The sequence below is a fragment of the Punica granatum genome, chromosome 3 (genome assembly GCF_007655135.1).
Source record: "Punica granatum isolate Tunisia-2019 chromosome 3, ASM765513v2, whole genome shotgun sequence".
Lineage (NCBI taxonomy): Eukaryota > Viridiplantae > Streptophyta > Magnoliopsida > Myrtales > Lythraceae > Punica > Punica granatum.
In genome coordinates, this window is record NC_045129.1 from 15,040,873 (window position 1) to 15,060,340 (window position 19,468).

At 38.2% G+C, this 19,468-nt stretch overlaps 1 protein-coding gene across 4 annotated transcripts; it reads left to right on the forward strand.

The window, feature by feature from the left end:
- The first annotated feature begins 2,905 nt into the window (after nt 1-2,905).
- LOC116199996 (protein MLN51 homolog) lies at nt 2,906-9,418 on the forward strand. Of its 4 annotated transcripts, XM_031530629.1 has the most exons (13): nt 2,907-3,857; nt 4,293-4,395; nt 4,670-4,899; nt 4,993-5,834; nt 6,223-6,337; nt 6,757-6,879; nt 7,256-7,311; nt 7,405-7,450; nt 7,560-7,629; nt 7,715-7,793; nt 8,389-8,478; nt 8,584-8,755; nt 9,164-9,418. In XM_031530629.1, exons 1-9 carry the CDS (start codon nt 3,328-3,330, stop codon nt 7,585-7,587), a joined length of 2,073 nt encoding a protein of 690 aa, XP_031386489.1. In that variant the 5' UTR covers nt 2,907-3,327; the 3' UTR covers nt 7,588-7,629; nt 7,715-7,793; nt 8,389-8,478; nt 8,584-8,755; nt 9,164-9,418. The 4 variants fall into 4 exon arrangements, with proteins under 4 accessions (XP_031386491.1, XP_031386489.1, XP_031386488.1 ...); XM_031530628.1 differs by lacking the exon at nt 9,164-9,418 and having other exon boundaries at nt 8,584-8,977; XM_031530630.1 differs by lacking the exon at nt 9,164-9,418 and having other exon boundaries at nt 7,715-7,788; nt 8,584-8,977.
- Nucleotides 9,419-19,468: the final 10,050 nt, after the last annotated feature.

The window sequence follows — 19,468 nt, forward strand, 5'->3', positions numbered from 1 at the left end:
CGTATGTGAAGTTTGCTTATTTTTCATATGCAAATTTCCCTGCAAATAATAAAAGAAGGAAAAATAAAGAAAATTGATTCTATAAGTGCGTTTAAGCCGTGATAGAGAGCTGGTAAGGAAAAGGTGTGTGAGAGGGGAGAGAGAGGAAAAGATATAACGTGAGAGAGATGAGAAAGAAATATGGAAGGATAGAGTTGTGGGAAGAGGGAGAAAATTATGGGAAAAAGAGAGCCTAATATTTAATGACTATAATATCTAAAAATAATTTTTTCAAATTCGTTGATTATTTTTTAAATGGGTAATTAAGTTATTTCATAATTTTTACTTATACTTTCAAGAATTCATAAGAGGGGCACCTTTGTCTTTACCATATTAAATAAATTAAATTATTAATAGATAATAGCTATATCAGTCATTGACTTAATTATTATATGGGAGTAAACTAACAAATGTTGATAAAAATTAAAAGAGAAAAATCTCATAATAAATTAAATGATCTTTAAATAATAAAAAATGTAATTTTTAAATTCCATTTAAGTAATCTTGAATTTAATTTTATGAGTTCATTCCTGGTGAATAGAACTTATTTCGTGAGTCATAAATTGCATGTAAAATTCAATTCCATAATGTAGTACCTAAATATTTTAATAATTAATATACTATCCATAAGTCATACATAAGTTTTATCATTGAATACTATCACTAATTGTAAATGAATGAAACACAAGATATATTGCAAAAAAAATTGAGAAATAATACAGTAAATGCACATTTTCAAAACAAAATTAGTTATTAAAAACGCCAAGTAAACTGTAAATTGCACGATGTATGGAATAAATTTGTATTATTTAAGTTGTAATATTTAGATTCCAGAAGTAATTTATTATTGTATAAAATTCTAAAAAATTTACCAATGCATATCACGGCCTAACCTACGCATACTGCACTCCGACTATAATTATTTCTTCATAAAAAAAGCTATAATTATTTATTTCCAAAGTGCTCATGGATGGATTAATTTGGAAAAGGAAGAAAAGTTTTAAGGGTAAGAAAAATGAAAAGTAGAATTGGAGATAGAACGTGGGAGGAAAAAAAGAGTGGAGAATAATATTAAATATATACTATTATTTTTTAACTCCGCTCTTTTCTTTTACTAGATAGAGAATGTACTACGCACACCATTTTTTTTTGGGTGGGTGAATTTTTTAAATTTGATTATAACAATGACAATTTTGAGGGGAGGAGGACTTTGTTTGGCAAGAGAGAGAAGGGGAGGGTGAAGAAGAGAAAAATATAAAGTGAGTGTATTTATTTATTCCAATTTACTATTAAATATGACATTTATTTTGTGGTTCGTATTAATTATATTTTATTAAGTGCAATTTTAAGAGAAGAAAAGTTGGACAATTACATATAGTAATAATATACAATAGATAAATCTTATCATACGTTTAATTTAAACTAAAAAAAAGAGAGATACTCTTGACTTTTCAAATCACATCCTATATGTATAAGGTGATAATTACAAAATCAAACTTTCAAAGTTTCTTCTAATATTTTGATATTAAAAACTAAAAATTTCTTTTAGAGGATTAAAAGATTTTAATTAACTATCGTAATTTTAATTAAACTAATTTTATTCATTTGATATTTACTTATCTTATATATATATAAATTATTGTTTTAAAGTGAATAAAGCAGTGATTATTTTTTTAGGTAAATAAAGTACTTAATAAAGCTAACTTAATACGATGAATTTAAGATTGTTTGCTTTTTGTTAACTAATATTTTTATATTAAAAGCTAAAAATTTCTTTTCGAGGATTAAAAGATTTTAATTAACTATTGTAATTTTGATTAAAATAATTTTGTTCATTTGATATTTACTTATTTTATAATATATATTAATATTTTTAAGTGAATAAAGTAGTGCTTAGTTTTTTAGGTAAATAAAGTACTCAATAGCGCTGACCTAAAATGATGAATTTAATATTGTTTGTGTATCGATAACTTAGAGATTATCAAAAAATTAATAATATAATTATAAACTAATTAAAATATTAATATTTATAAAAATCCAATAAAATAATTAAATATATAAAAATCTGTACGAATAATAATTCCTCTGTAAAGTGTAGGTAAAATAAATAATATATATATAGAGATCCATTTTTCGTAGATTATAGAGTCCTGTGATTCCATGATTTGATTCAAAGATCCAATTTTTTTTTACCCTGTAATGCTTTCTTCTTGAGCCCTCAGTTTTGACGGCTAGCCTTACTATTAAACTTTTGCGTCAAATTCATTACTACGAACCACACATTGCTTAAGTAATTGGCAAAGTTATGCATTTTTTGAATTTTTCTATGGCAATAAATAAAATAATCAGAATTTAATTTCAGAATATACTTTCCTTCTCCTTTCTTTTCTTCTTCTGCTCAATTTCAGAATATATATTTTAATTTTCATAGTAATTAGCTGAAAAAAAAATCATAATTCTTAACTCCCAGAAATGTTCTCTGCACTGCAGAGGGACTTTTTTTTTTTTCTTTCTGCGGTTTTTGCTTCAAACAGCAGTCAGCATCTCACATCTCATCTCATCCCATTCCTCGGGGAGTTGCATCCGACGTGTCATCTCTTCAGGGCCTCGAACCAAGAGCGCGAAAGACAACCAATAGAAGTACGACACGTCATCAACGCGAACTTGCTCGGAGGCCAGCCAACCAATCCTGAACTCAGGATGACGTACGAATTCCCCGAAATATCCCTAGACTGCCTCACCTGATTCGCCACGTGTGCGTTGTACCCGTAAACCCGAGTCCACGGGAACCCTTCTCGAAACAATTAATTAAAAATTAAAATTATTGGAAAATATTTATGCGGATAGAGTTTCATCATAATTTATTTTTTGATGACGCCATACACCTAAAAGGCCCCCCCAAAAAATTCTATTTCTGCTTCTCCTTCTATAAGAATCTAGGGTTTCCATGGAAACCTTTCCTTCGGAAGCAGATCCGAATCACCAGACCCGAGAACCCTAACAATTTCTCCAGTTTCTCGTCCCCCCGATCTCTGCATGCCCTAATCTTCCCGTAATTACGCGCTGATAATTCTTCACGACCCAAGAGGGGGAAATTTCTTGCGTCTGTATTGCGTTTTTCTTGGTTTGACCGGTTGAATTCTTGGTCCTGGGCGTTTGGTTTCGTGAAGTTCGATCATTGTCGTGTGGAAATTCGATTGGTTGGTGCGTGGTCGTTGAGAAGCATTTCGGGTTTTGGGGTTTTCGGTATATTGAGGTTTCCGGTTGCTCTGGATTTGGTATCTGAGGATGGCTGCAGCGGGCGAGGAGGAGGTGGAGTATGAGAGTGATCCCGAGGAGGCGAAGCAGTCTCTGGTGATGAGGAGGCGGAGGGCGGCGAGTGATGATGAGGACAGCGAGGAAGAGGGGGGAGCGGAGCAGGAGAGGGAGGGTCCTGATCAGGAGGCTAGGATTCATCACTCGGATGAATCCGACGGCCAGGGTGGGGCTGCCAACTATGATGACGACGAGGAGGAAGAGTATATTGATGAGGAAGAAGAAGGGGCCTACAATGAAGAAGAGGAACTGATTGATGATGAAGAAGTGCGTCGGCGGGGTCTTGGGAGTGAGGATGTTAGAGATAGAGTTGACGAGGAGAAGAAAGTGGCTGTTGCAGGTGTTTCTGAGAGTGCTGCTGAGGAGTTTGGTGATGCTCCCCCTGAGGGTCAAGCGAATCAGGATGGGGAGAAGAAGTCCAACGAACCCTATGCGGTGCCCACTGCGGGGGCATTTTACATGCACGATGATCGGTTTAGAGACAATGCAGGTGGTCGGCACAGGTATTAATTCCAGATTTCATGTTTTGGATGATGTGAAATAGTCATAGGTCCGGTTAGTCATTAAAGTTTTGTTGTTACATTGAAGCATGAATAGCAGGGGAGGTACTATTTATGATTGCTTTCTCTAGATAGCTGCTGTTGATTGTAAGAAATTATTTATGATACCAGTCGAAACAAAATGAAGTCATGCTGGTTAGTCTCTACTATACATGTTGAAAGCAGTAAACTTTGTGTATTGTGATCGATCTTCCTTTTGATATTGCAAGGCAAAATGTGATCAGGTCTTGTTGTTACTCTTAGCTCTTAAACCATGATTCTTATTGTAGTATTTAGTTGAGCTGTGAAGTTTTATGGATTTTCTTCCTTGCATTTGAGTTCCTATCTTTCAGCCCCATCCCATCTCCAATTCTTCATCTGATTCTCATTCCTCTTTAGGCGAACTTTCGGTGGTAGGAAGCTATGGGAATCTAAAGACGAGCGGAAGTGGGGCCATGATAAGTTTGAAGAGATGTCTATGCAGGAAAGGCACTATGAGGAGGTATGTAGCTTTTTATATGCTGACAGCCTGACAGGTTTTAGGCATATGAGGGGTGATTAGATTATGGCAACAACCTCGGGCTACTGATGCTCAAGATACTCGTTTAGTCGACAAGCATTTTAGTGTAGAAGATTATTGGGACCCTTGGAATGTTGCAGTAATGCCATGGATGGCATGCATAAAATATTTGTGGAGAACCATTCAGTTCTTTACCTTTACACTTGCAACATTTGCTCTAAACTGATTATTTTTGTTTTTCATCTTTAACGTGCAGAGGAGGAGGAACACAAGAGGTCGAGGTCGTGGCAGGAACCGTGGTTTAGATCGTGGGTATGGGAGAGGGAATAGGTCTAAACCATTTGACAACAATAGCAGCACTGGGGCTGCAACCAACAGTAACAACAATCAAGCTGCAGTGCCCAGAACTGTGAGAGGGCGAGGTCCTAGAAGATACGACCATTCTTTAAGGAAGAGCAACCAGGGTTCACCCAGCCAGAACAAACAGTGAGTATGATGTTGCCATTTACAACTTTAGCTATTTATTGCAAATGGTGTTTAATGGTTCTGTTGTAATTCCCTCCTTTTGGACTTCGTTAGATCAAAGTCTGGAGACAACCCACAGCATGGTAACTCGGCACAGACATACTCAACTACATCAAATGTAGAATCTGATTCTGCTCCGATGAGGAGGAATGCCATTGGATCTATCCTGAGCTCTGCTTCTCCTCCATTTTACCCTTCTGGCTCATCCAATAAGGAGGGTGGATTGTCACAGAAGAAGGATATGCAAGCTGGAAACTCTAACAGGAACAGTCGCCCTCCTTCAATGGATGACAATTTTTCTCTTCCTCAATCCAATCCTTTACTGCGAGGAAAAAATGTTTCTAATCCGATTGGCACGGACAAACTGTCCATTGATGATCTTGTGACTGCATTTTCTGGGAAATCATTTTCACCCGTGCAAGCTGCTGCTTCTGGATCTCCTCCGATCAGTTCTTCTCAACCTTCTCAGGGAAGGGCTCAAGGAAGGGGAGCAGCTCCTGCAGCAGGGCAGATGGCTTATCCGTCTACTCTCCCTCAAGGCCAAGTCAATAAAGTTTCTCCACAAGTGCAAGCACATAATGTTCAGCGTGGTCCAGCTCCTAATAGAGTTCAACCTTGTACTCAGCAATTGGGACAGTGTCCTGGTAGTGGTTCTCAAGCTTCCTCTCCACCCAAAACAGCTAATTCAGTAAATTCATATGATACTGGGGAGTCAGATACCCTGTCAGAATCAAGCAAGTCCAAAGGCGCCTTGGTTGCCAAGGGGAAAGGCAGCATACAAGGAAGTGGAAGAGGCTCTTTTATCTATGGTGGTGCCCATGTTATGGGAGCTAGTGGGCCCATGGGTGTTGGTCGTGGTGACCAAAACTTCCCTGGTACTCCAGCCTTTTTGCCTGGTAAGATTTTGATTAAACATTCATCATTTTTACAGGGATGGGACAGGAATGTGTTGATATGGTATTGGTTTGGTAGTGGAGTTTTGGTTCTTCTTTTCTCATGGAAAAACACAGATACTGAAATTTTGATTGAACAGATTCACTCTCTTCCTGCTTTTATCGGAAAAGACTGAATATTCGATTGCTTAAGTCATAAATTGAATAGATACCTAGCTGCTTATATGTGATCTGTTGTCAGTAACTATTATGGGAATATAATAACTGTTTGAAGGTTTTATCATTGAGAATGAACATCTTTTGTAATATATATAGCATGGCATTAGTTACTTAAGTTTTATTTATACTATTGCTTCTCTTCTTATTAGAAATTGGGAATGCTGTTGTGCAGTTATGCAATTTCGTGGTCAGCATCCTGGTGGTATTGGAGTTCCTGCGGTCGGCATGGCATTCCCTGGATATGTTGCTCAGCCTCAACTTGGTTTAGGGAATTCTGAGATGACTTGGTATGTTTATTTATTTATTTTTCTTTTTGATGTGACGGTTGTCATCTTAGGAAGGTTTTTTTGGGAGTTTTCCCTTCAATTTCTCTCCATAGTTGCTTCTGCTGAAGTTAACATCCTGGGCAGGTGCTCACTTTTGGTTCATGAATTATGTTTCAGATCTTTCTTTTGTGCAGTCTTGGTCTATTGTGTCCTTTTTTGGGTCTTAGAGGATACTTCCTAGCGGTCTTTTGTGTATAAACCCTTCTGATTGATTGGGGATGCATCTATAAGTGTAAAGCTCTTCTGACATTATAAGGCAGAACTTCAAAGTAGGATTTCTCAGTGCAGATGTCTTCAGCGCATGACAACAAATATTGCTCTTGGGACTATTATGTTGTCTGAGAAAGCTGTGTGCTGACTGCCAACTTTATCACGATCAGGTTACCAGTTCTTGCGGGTGCTGCAGGAGCCTTGGGGGCCACATATTGTTCACCTTACCTTGCTGTTGATGGTTCTTATCATGCTCCCCCCTCAGGGCAGACAACTGCTGCTAGCACTACGAGGTCCCTTTTTTTTTTTTTTAATATATATTTCCCCTTCACTCTTTCTTTTGGGATTCACACTGCTGCTGTTAGATGTGATGTTCATGAGAGGAGAGATCATGGGCTTTACATGAAAGCAGCTCATTAGAAATGACTTGAATCGCGAAATGCTTGTGCCTTGCCTTTTCTAGTTAGAGAATATGTAAGATGTCTAGTCAGGAGTATGGTGGAATGATATGTAGTCCACATGGTTGGTTATTCTTACTTGAAACCATGTGTTTCGAATGTCTGGTCTCCACTTTTGATATATGGAGTTACATTTTCTTGATTTATTGAATCTTTTATCTTCTAGAGACCGTGTATAATTCTGAGGCTCGATTGTTTGTGTTATTTGCAGCAAAGAGAGTAATGCAAATAAGCCTAATAATGAATCGAAGCCTCCTGAGGGAACTGGTATGACCCTGGCTCTTTCAGAACTTGGATGTGCCTTCCTACAAGTTGTAGATTTTAGATTTACTGATGATATTTCATATTCTTTTTTTGCAGAAGCTGTAAATGAAGAACAGGGGCAGCGGCAGAATAAAGCTCGTAGGTAAGTCATTTTCTGGGCAAAGAGAGCACATAACCTGAGAAAGTCATATAGCATTTATTCTGCTGGTTGATCTGTGGAGCTAATTTATTCAAATTGACTCACTTTGCAGATACTCAGAGATGAACTTTGGACAGTGAAGGTTTTCTGCAAGGAGACGTTTTCCAATAAACAATTAAAAGGTCTATGTTTACCTAATCAAGTTTGTTTTAATAAGTATGCGATATATATGTTATCAAGTGTTGATTTATCGTTAAATGCTTGCAGGCCTTCTCCTAGGCCCTTTGTGATTTCCAGTGTTTGTTCTGGAGCACTCTGGGCTGCTGTATTTTCCAAGATAGGTTAGGTAATCTTGCTCGAGCCTTTTGCATTGTTGCATGAGGTTTTGTCCTTTAACTAGAGAACATGCAACATTGTTTGCTTGAGAACTCATAAGGATTTTGTTTGGTAAAGAGTAACATTTGCTAATAAAGCTGTAATAGAACTGCTTTAAACAGTATCCTGAGGGTACACCTAGGATAGTTTCAGTCGAAAACCTCGTGCTCCATTGAACATAATGAAAATCAGCCTAAAAATCAATTGAGCCTTATGCACCTCTTGGCTGGATACTGGCTCCATGCATTGAAATGATTTCTCCTGATGCAAGAAAATAGTTATAACTAAATTGTCATAAAACAAATGAACCAATGAACGGTAAATTATGCCAGTTTAATTTATCTGCAATTGTTAGATTTTTTCTGTTCACAGAAATGCAGCTATCTAAGTAACATCTTTAGCAATAAGTCGCCGGATATATTGTAAAAAAGATATTTTTGTTGAACATATGGCATGTGAGGAGTACCATTCCCCCCAGTATAATGTCGTAGTAAATCTTTCTATAAATGCTCTTTATTGGTTGAGTTTGGATTTTTATACATTTGCTCGTTGTATACAATCTGCAGGTATATGTGACCAACGCCTGCTCATGCTGCAGTCAAATCTGAAATTAATGTTGCAGCTTGACGGGTGGTATTTTCTTGTTTAAATGTGCGGTAAGGAGATGATGATCTTTTTTTTGTTCTTTAAAAAAAAAAAAAGGTTTCTCCCTGACTCCGACAACATCAGTAACTTATTTTTTATATTATCTTGGGGACCAGGTTTTATTGTGGCTTGGGTTTGTTAGTGAAGCGTGCAAGACATGTAGGGCAGGCTTCTCGAAAAGCTATACAAAAATCGAAAAAGAAACGAGAATCCCGCTTGTGCAGCAGCATCTAGCAGCAGCCAGCTGTATTGAGCCATTAAGCTGAGAGTTTTCGACTAGACAGAGATGTATGGAATTCCGGATTTATATTCTGGTATCATTTGACATACTGTTGGTGGTTTTTTCTTCATGTCTCCCTGAATTCGTTCCTTAGCTGATGTATGGTCTTTTCATTGTGGAGAGAACACGTCACTAAACTCTGGATGAATTTTCTCGTCTCGTTAAGTATTATTATTGGGCATTTTTGTTGCGGGTTTATTACTCTTATGAGAGTCGATTAGTCGGTAACTGGTTGCCTGCCTGATTATAATCTGTTCCCATAAGAATTGAACTTGTGTCTCTGTTCAAACTTTTGAGTCGAACTTTCATATGCCTTTTTCTTGAGTTGCCATGAGAATGTCTGGCGATCTATGTAGAAGCTGTAATATTCCCACTCTCTGCTTGGTGACAGACTCTTCTTAATCTTAATGACTTAGGCTTGGAAGGTAATGGACACTTTAGCTTCGTCTATGACTGCTGGGGGAAGTTTGAATGAGAAGGGAGGTAATTAATTAAAATTGTTTAATCTGCCTTCATTTGTTATAGATTTGGTGGATTATTGGAACTTATTGCCGACGTCTGTTGTCAGCATATTTGCTTAAAACCGTAAAGAGGATGATGGTACATACATCTATGGGACTTGTAATTTTTTCAATTTTGCATCTTTTAAAATTAGAAAATATTTTATGAGAGGATCTAGTTAAAACAAATCATGTAAGATCATAGTTGCTTTTGGAAAAACAAATTAGATTATGTTTTCGTAGATATGATGCGTTATATATTTGATTTTCAAAAACCAAATCAGATATTTTTTTAAAGAGAGAGATATGATGTATTATCTACATTATATATTATGTATGATGCGTTATAAATGTGGGAGGTACCACACATAAATTATGACCGATTTGCCTATAAAAAATATTGTTACTACTGAAGTTCATCAATTTTTTGCATGACAGCTAGTTTATCTTAGTACATTAGACTTCTACAGGTAAGTTCTTCAATTTTTTGCTTTTTCCCACAATTAAACTTTTGCGGAACTTTTGGGTTCTCCAATTTTATGTATGCGGTTAATATAAAACACAGTATAACACTATATGAATCTAAACAAGATTTGAAAAATAAAAACTCATCCCGTGATAACAATATGATCAAGGCCCAAGATGAGTTCTTCCCTGAACCCCAGCATGCTGGGAAGGTAATAGTGATATAGGGAGAGGCATGGAAGTGTATATGCGAGTGCTATAATGTGGATGTTGATAGTACTATCTCGAAAGTTGACAAAAAAAATGACATAAACATCAAGTCCTTTGGTAGTTTAACTTTGTTAAACGACATTGTCGAGTGATATTGTCATCTTAATATGATTATTATCTTATGTCACAATATATACATTTTCTTTTCCTCCATTATAGGGGGCTATTATCTATGTACACTAAATGGGAACGACGAGTGAAAGTATACATGGATACATTATTGCATATCTATACAATGATCAGTAATCCGAGATTGAGATTGTTAGCTAGAGAAGAATAGCACTGTTTATGATATTCCTATTCACTTTTATGAGCAGGGAACACAAAGATGGTTAATTTACATGATATTATTGCAAATAATGGTGATGATGTTCATATTTTCAAAGATGATCATTGTGATGTTGATATTGACCAATAAAGTGTAGGTTGAGTGGTAAGCAGCTCAAATTTCCGTGATGATAGTTCGAATCACAGAAAACGCACTTGGTAGGAAAGAGAATAATTTTTAATACTTGATATTCTAAAATGGACTAGTCAATGTCCATTGACCTCCTTAATACCAGGTGCACAGAAAAAAAAATCATCATCAACCGTTAAGGTGTAATTCCTCTTCCCGCTGCATCATTCAGTCAAGTGACATACTGATCCCATAGTAAGAGCATTACGCATATCATATTAAGGCTAAGCCCCATATAAAGCTTGAAATCATCAGTTCTGCTAGCTGGAAAGAAGAAAGAAATATACTTTCATGTGTATTCACAAAATTTTTCATCCTTTTTTCTTGTTATATTCACAATAATTTCCCGACTTTTTTTCCTGAAACACCCACCTAACCAACGTGAATCAAAAAATACGTGTGCACCTTTTCATCGTGGTACGTGGATTTATTTAAGTAGGAGGATCATTCGAATGTAATTCCATGCATCTTAATAATCAGGAATGATAAGAGACAAAATAAATAGAGAAAATTGAGGAGCATGCCTCGTTGTAGAGGTGAAGGATTCAGGTGCTTGTGCTGTATCAAAGCTTGGCATCGATGGAGGACCGGAGAGGTATAGAAGGGTGGAGTGTGGCATGCTACCCTTTGTTGTTTCAAAAACGTTCAAACGAGATTAAAATCGCAATAAATTATAGAAATAGATATTTTCCCTTATAAATAATTTAAAGATATCCTAGAAATATCCCTAATATCTCTTATGAGTATTTCACTCTTCAAATATTCAAAAGATACAACGAAATTACTAGAAAATAAGAAATATAATTGCCCCTTCCTCTTTTCGAGAGATCTCGTCACCGACTACCAAGTATTCAATTCTTCGAGTCTTTCGGATTTAGTGCGAGACATCTCCAATAAATCTTCACCCTGGCTCGCATTCAGCCAAGCATGATCAGTTTCTCATTCGACTGCTCTATCACAGCCCTTACCGAGCTCCACCTCACCTTGCATGCGTGTCGCTTTATTCCAAGCCACCCTTGGACTCCTTCGAGGTGCCGGGCTTCCTCAGCTTTCCTTTGTGCACACGCCAAAGTTGACTCATCTACAAGTCGTATCCCCGACTTCAACATTGCCTAAGAGCACCAACTCCGCAAGCCCGAAACAATCCCACGGTCTAAATGCTCCTTCTGCTTGTCTCTTGTTCGCAAACTGTTCCATAGAGAATGTTGTCTCCCCTCAGACCTTCCCATTTGAACATCCTCTACCACCACAGGTTGAGTCTCAGGAGTCTTCGGGTCTTCCGCCGCGAAGTCCACCTTCTTCACAGATTTCTCTACCTGTCCTCAACTCCTGCTCTTACATTGCTCCACCAAAGAAGCTTCATCAAAAGCAATAACTCGATTGACAATGAATTTCAAGGACTTACTGATCGAGTGCAATGACCTTCACCCATCCACCTTGTCAAGGCCGAGATCACCCAAGTACCTTTTTTTTTTCCAGAGTTGATTTCTCAAAAATTGTCGTAATACCGGCTTTACCTTGTAGAACATATATTCCATCCTGCAACACCCCCTTCATCACCGCGAGATCTCCCTTCGAGACCTTCAAAACTCTACCTTGGCCTCTGTACTTGTAACCAAAAGCATTAAGACATCCTAACGAGATCAAATTTTTCCTTATACCCGGGACATGCCTAACGTATGACAATATTATCTCACTACCATCATACATCTCAATTCTAACTCTACCTAAACCGACAATATTACGTGTCTGACCATCGCCATAAGAATTATACCACCCTCTGTAGACCGATAAGCAGTAAACAACTCTCTATCATGACAAATATGGTAAAAGCTACCCGAATCAAGAACCCATGGTGTACCTGATCGACCCAAGATAGTGAAAGACATTGTCCCCCTATCCGTTGTAGCTAAGAGAATGTCTCCTTTTCTTCCGCTTCATTCCGTCACCCTTATATTCGTCGATGCCTTGACTTTTCGCCTTTGACAGCCCCGCTTGAGATGGCATTCCTCGTCGCAAATCCAGCAAGTCCTTTTTCAGCGTCTTGACTTGCACCTGCTACGAGACCTCTTCTTAGTCGATCTGCCTGTTGTGATAAGTCCCTCACCATCCCTCCCTGGTTATCGATCACCTTCTTCTGCAACTTCTTCAAGTTCAATGACACCTTGACATCTTCCAAGGCGATGATTGCCCTCCCATAGAGTACAGTGTCAACGAAGCTCTCATGGGATTCTGACAGAGAACACAATAGGAACAAGTTTGATCCTCGTCTTCTATCTTGACATCCACGTTGGCGAGATCCATCATGATCGGATTGAACAAATCCACGTGATCACCTATGGAGGTTCTCGGACTCAATCTCAGCTTATACAATCGTTGCTTCAAGTACAACCTATCCATCAGGAACTTCTACAGATATAGCGATTCTAGTTTCTTCTAAACTTCTGGTGCCGAGACCAAATCACACACCTCCCACAGGACTTGGCTTGACAGGCTCAATTGGATTATGTTAAGAGCTTTGGCCATGATCGACTTCTTCTAGTCTATCGTCAGGGTTGGATCCAGCTTGTCCTCTCCTCCTAGTGCTCCCTCTGGGCCGTGCTGAACCAGCAAAGCCTTCATCTTTATCTTCCACAATCTGAAGTCGTTTGTCCTATCGAATTTCTTCTCCTCGAATCTCAAGCTCGACATCTTTAACAGCTCCACGACCTATTCTCTGATGCCAATTGTTGTTTGAAAGACATCCAAACAATATTAGAATCACGATAAATCAAAAAATAACGACACCAAATATACATGGTAAAACTCTCAAATGGTGTGAAACATCCACGGGCAGAGCAAGAGTATCCACTAGATCCGAAAACTGAAGATTACAACTTAGATATTACTCGTGTTTCCCAAGCCCCCTTACCAACTTAAACCTCACCGAGAAGAGCCTTTCCTAATCTCTCAGTTCTCTCACCTTTCGCACTCTAAAACCATAGAGTTACGGAGAAAATATCCCCGAGAGAATTCCCGAAAAATCTCACCCAACACTCGCCATTCCTCGGAACGTTGGACTCACTCCCTATATATAGATACAAGATTCCTCATATTTCAAAGATATCAAATCCCTATAGAATAATCATAGTTATTTTTCCTTTTAAATAATCTAAAGATATCTTCGAAATATCCCTAATATCTTCTATGAATATTTCACTCTTCAAATATTCAAAAAATACAAAGAAATCCCTAGAAAATAGGAAATATATCGTCCCTTCCTCTTTTCGACCGATCTCATCGCCACCTACCAGGTCTTTAATTGTTCGGGTCTTTTGGATTTGATGTGAGACATCTCCACCACCCTCGTTGCTCCTCAGCGAAAGATAGTTATGAGGGATGAGACCGCGTCCAGGAGCTCATTGGCTACCGGTTCCACTCCATTGTCCATCACAATTGCGAGACAGACGAAGAGTTGATAGAGATTCGGGAACTCCTCTTCTTCGATGCTTCAAAGATGCCAGTTTGGTGGTAGGACAGGGAGTCGGAGCATCTCTGTGCTGGTGTTGGCTTTTCCTTTTCTAGAGGGAGAGTAGCTTATGAACAACTAATCATGCACGTCCCTTTAACAGTTCGTGACGCGGAGCAGTGATGGCATATGGAAAGACAGGACTGGTTTGTATTTTTCCATATATTCATATAAATAAATAATAAATTAAATAAATCAAGATGCATGCACAATCATTATTATATTATTAATTGCAGAACGCGAAGATACAATTGATGACGAGTTGAAAAAATGTCAAAAAATCCTATGCATAAATTCTCGTCGCACGAACGGAGGGCTCTCATTGTAGGAGCTAGCTTTAATAACCTATATAATTATACTATACTAACTCCTACAAGTAATTAATAGGGACGGAGGGCTCCTATCCTATATAATATGTAATATACTGACTCCTACAAGCGTTATATTTAATACCGTTAGAATCTTCATTTAATTTGCTTCATCTATAATGATTTTTAATTAAAATTTCTTATATTATTATAAAATTTTTAAAAATTATATGTTTCTCACTATACTTGATATTTATAATTTGAAATTATATATATAATTACAAATTACATTTTAATCATAGTATCCATATATCCGTATATTATATATACAGTAAAATACACTATTTAGTTTTGTATATAAGAGCAAGCTCTTTTGAACTAATATCATTTAGAAAGTTATTGAGAAATGTAGAAATCAGTTTCTAGATACAATCTAATATGTAGATTAATATATAGGATTGATTGCCCAAAAAAAATAAACTTTTCACATTTTATCAATTCTAATACAAACTTTTTTTGACCTAAAAATACACAAATTATCAATTTGATATTAATGCTAGCATGACTTCCATATTTTAATCAATGGGCCTCAACGACAACCCCGCCCAGTTAGGTTGCCCATGATGACAGAGGTCTCCGATTATCGCAATTAGGGGTATGGTGGCCGCCGATGAGGCTCCCACCACCTACCCCTTCATTCTTTTTCTTGATTTTACTTTTGATTTTTTAAAAATTTGGGCATTGAGGGTTTCAAGGGGGCCCACCGCCACCCTATAAGGTTGCCGGTGACCTCAGCTAGCCCGGTCAGAGGGTCTAGCCATCGATTCTCGTTTAAATTAATGGAAAAGTTGAAGCGTGTTAAAATTGATCAAATTGATAGTTCGTGAATTTTTAGATTAAGAAAAAAGTTTATGGTAGAATTGATAAAACATGAAAAGTTTATGTTTTTTTAAGCTATTAACCCTAATATGTATATAATTCAACTAAATTTTGGTTTAAATGAATGACAATGCATAATTTCATAAATATAATAAATTTAAATTAATATTGTTCAAATTATCAATAGAATAATTAATTAAATAAATAATTTAAAAGCAAGTTTGATTTTCAAAAATCTGAATAAATTATATAACGTTGAAATAACGAACGGGTGCCTTGCCATAGATAGAATACTAAAATTAACAAATCATTGACTACTTATGTAATATAAAAAAAGGGATTATCGGAAGCCACTAATTTAATGAAATTAAGGACATTTAGAATATATAAAATTAATCATATACCACTAACTTTATGAATTTACTATTCATGAAAGCAAAAATAAAATTAATATTTTGTAGTGCATGAAAATTAAAAGCTCAAAAACAAAATTTAGAGCAAAACAACTTTGTCATTTGAATATGCTTGATAAACCTTTGTACTATATTAATGATTATATATATATATATATAATTCATGTTGAATAAGATAATTAGTTCTACAATTATTATTAGATTATGAGTAAATTAACAATTTGGTCATTGAGATATTCATATTACATTAAATCAGACCTCACAAATTTTTTTATATCAAATTGAACTTTAACAAATTAAGTGTACATCAAATGGGCTTTCCATCAGACTTCCGTCCAATAATGGATGGAAAAATCTAATGTGGCATTCTACATCTAATGTGGCACTCGTTGATTGTTTTCTTCCATTTTTTTTATTATTCCTCATTTCTTTCTGGCATAAAAAAAAATTTTCTCACATTTCCCTCACTTTTCTTCCAGCCTCTACATGTGTCGGCAGGCTCCTGCATCCACAAGTCGTCGCCTGCACCCATCCCACCCACCCCCCCCCCCCCCCGGATGTTGTGACTGCCGCGACCACTGCCAATTGGAGCTTCTTCGACACTTTTGCTCTGTTGATGGTGTTCAACTCATCTATCGAATCGGTTTTATAACATCTGCCTAATGGCTTCTTTCCGTGTTTTACAAGGGGGTTTATGGAGGTGAGAGATTATCCACCCAGGTGGCTTCTTCGCCTTCGTTCTTCTGCGAATCTCCGCCAGTCCGAGCACATATCTCGGTGGTCCAAGATGCCAGGGTCGGCACCGAGACAATCTTTCCATTTTCCCCAACCTCGCCTACTCCCTTGTCCTCCTCCCCTTGCAAGTGCATCGAGCCTGCCCGGATGCAGAATCTATTCTTATTGAGATCTTATTGATCCTCCCCACTTGTAACTGTAATTTGGAGGAAGTTTGATGGTTAAATTATAGGGTTTCTGTGCGCGTCTTGGAAAAATTCTGTGGTGGTAACTTTGAATTGTTGATGTTCTCTGCATAGTAGCACATAGGAGAATTGAGTACCTATAAGTTTACGACAAACTCAGCTCTGATCGAATCATCCGGTGAGATAAAACACTGAAAAACTAGCGCTTATCGAATCATTGAGTGAGATAAAACACTGACTTTCAGTGGTGACATGATCTCACTGTGAATTCTTTGTTCTCTTTAACTTTACGCTACGAAAGTGACTGCGACTGGTTCCGTGCGTATCAACCGTTCTTGAGAAAGGGGAAAAGAGTTTGTCAAGGACGAATCGGAAAGAGAAAGAGCATTGGAGGGAGAAGGAATGAAGGAAGAAGAAGGTGGAGAGGAAGGAGGGGAGAAGGGTGGAGAAGAAAAGGGGGTGACGGGTCCAGTGAGGGGAGGAGGAGAGGGAGGAGAGGAGGGAGGTGAGCTTGGAGCGGATGAGCTGCCACTAGCGGAAGAAGGAGCGGGCGATCGGGAAGGAGAGGAGGAGGAGGGAGAGTAGGTGGTTGATAGAGTCCAGTAGCATCTCAAGGGACGCGACGGTGGCGGCGCGGCATCGTCGATGGTGGCTGCAACGGGGAGCGTGTTGGTGGAGGAGGGATGCATTGCCGCCTATCACAAGGAGACTGTGGAAGAGGAACGAGGGGGAGAATGTGAGAGTGAGAGGATAGAGAGAGAATCAGAGGGAGAGAGAGGGGGGAAGAGTAAAGTGAGGGCGATTGACAGAGAGGAGAAAGAGAGAGAGAAGGAACTCATATCAGATATAAAATGCCACATCATATTGTTCAACTTGATGTAGAATGCCACGACAAATTTTTCCATCCATTATTGGATGGAAGTCTGACGGAAGGTTCATTTGATATACACTTAATCTGTCAAGGTTCAATTTGATGCAAAAAATTTCTTGATGTCTGATTTGATATAACATGAATCTCTTGGTGACCAAATTGTTAATTTACCCTTAGATTATATATGCTTAGTTTGATATTAATGAAGGTTCTTGTTTTAGTTTCAAATTAATCATTTATTTTTATTGATAAGAAAACTTGTCGCTGAAAATGAGAATAATAGATAGGTGTAGAATAGCGAACCTGACCGTGGACTTGAAGGAAACTGTTCAATTAATTTGTTAGTTATTAAATGAGTGGAAGGTACAACTGTTTGGTTCACACTTTGGAATCGGCAATGGAAATATTGAGAGATACTCAAGATACACTTTCTTCTTCTAGATATATCGAGATTATCTCGAGATATTGTAATCTTCTAGTTTAGGAGTTTTTCGATATTTACCATAAAGATATTTTCCTTCTCTTCTTGTCATTGTATCAGCCTTGTCTATCAGCAACCCTGGAATTCAATGAAACGTAAATATTCAATCTCAATCTCGTGTCTTATGATGGTATCAGAGCAAGGCTCTCTCTGGAACCTCTGAAACTCGAAAACTGATACGGAGAGATGAAGAAGAGGGAAGAAAAAGTTGAAAGCTCCGGGAAGGGGATGCAAGAATCTACAGTCTACAAGATTGGAAGCTCGGATTCCACAAGAGTGCAGATCACCTCATGTCTGCTCAATGGAAAAAATTACCCGACATGGTTGAGGGCGATGATGATCCATTGACTGCAAAAGGGAAGCTGAGATTTGTAGAAGGCAAGGTACCAAGGCCTCCACGAGGTGACCCGAACCTGGAAAGCTGGGAGATGTGTAATCCCTTGTTCTGGTTTGGATTTTCAATAGATTAGAGAGGGAGCTTCAACCAAATGCAGCTTATGCAACTGAAGCAAAGATGCTTTGGGACGACCTCAAGGAGAGGTATTCTCAAGGCAACAAAACGATGACATATCAACTAAAGTCTGACATTTGTTTGTATCGACAAGGACGCATGACAATTCGAAAATATTATTCGGGAATCAAAACGTTGTGGGATGAACTCGAGAATTACCTCGAGTCGCCGGGATGTTCTTGTGAAGCTGCCACACGGTATGCTGCACAGAGAAAGAAGGACAAGGTATATTAGTTCTTGATGGGATTGGACGAACAATTTCGAGGGGTACGATCCGACATTCTCAGGACCGTCCCTTTGCCAACACTGAGCAAGATATACTAGATGGTCTCGGAGGAAGAAAATCAACTTGCAGTCTCCCGTTCTCAGGAGGTAACACGCACACAAAAGGAAGAGTAGAGCTCGGGGCATTCGCTGTCAAGACTACAAGCGAGAACCGACAGGGACAGTGTTGTACAGCAGAAGGCAAACCAATTTGCGACCACTGTGGTCGATCTGGCTACATCAAGGGCTCGTGCCGGATGCTTCACGGTCCACCTGCAAAAGGAAATAACAAAAGCAAAGGGAAGAAGGCGACGAGTGGACAAGGGAAGCAGGGAGCACATGGACAGTGGAGAAGTTCGGGACAAGTTGTAGCACAGCAGTGGAGAGGTTCAGGACAGGTACAGGCCAGAATGGACCTACATCGGGAGAATGGAGTGGAAGTCGAGCGGCTGGAAGTGCGCTCGCTAGAGATGTACACGAAGGAGCAAGACCAAGTGGCACGGGAAACTCCTTTCTGGGATTGTCGAGTGCCCAGTTGGAGACATTACTTAGCATGATCGCAGCACATGAAGGGAAAAATGAGCCACTAGTCAATAAATATAATAATTTCGTTTTTGTTAAAAAAAGGAGAATGGATAATTGATACAGGAGCCTCAAGACATATGACTGGATGTGTGAGTTATTTAGATGATTCGAGGTCGGTTGGAAATAAGTTCTCTTTTTATATCCCTAATGGAGACACCACTCGAGCAACAAATGAGGGAACTGTGCGACTTGGGAATTCTTTTATTTTGCAGAATGTTCTGTTTGTGCCCTTGTTCAATTGCAACTTGATTTCGGTCGGTCAGTTGAGCAAGGAAATGGATTATTTTGT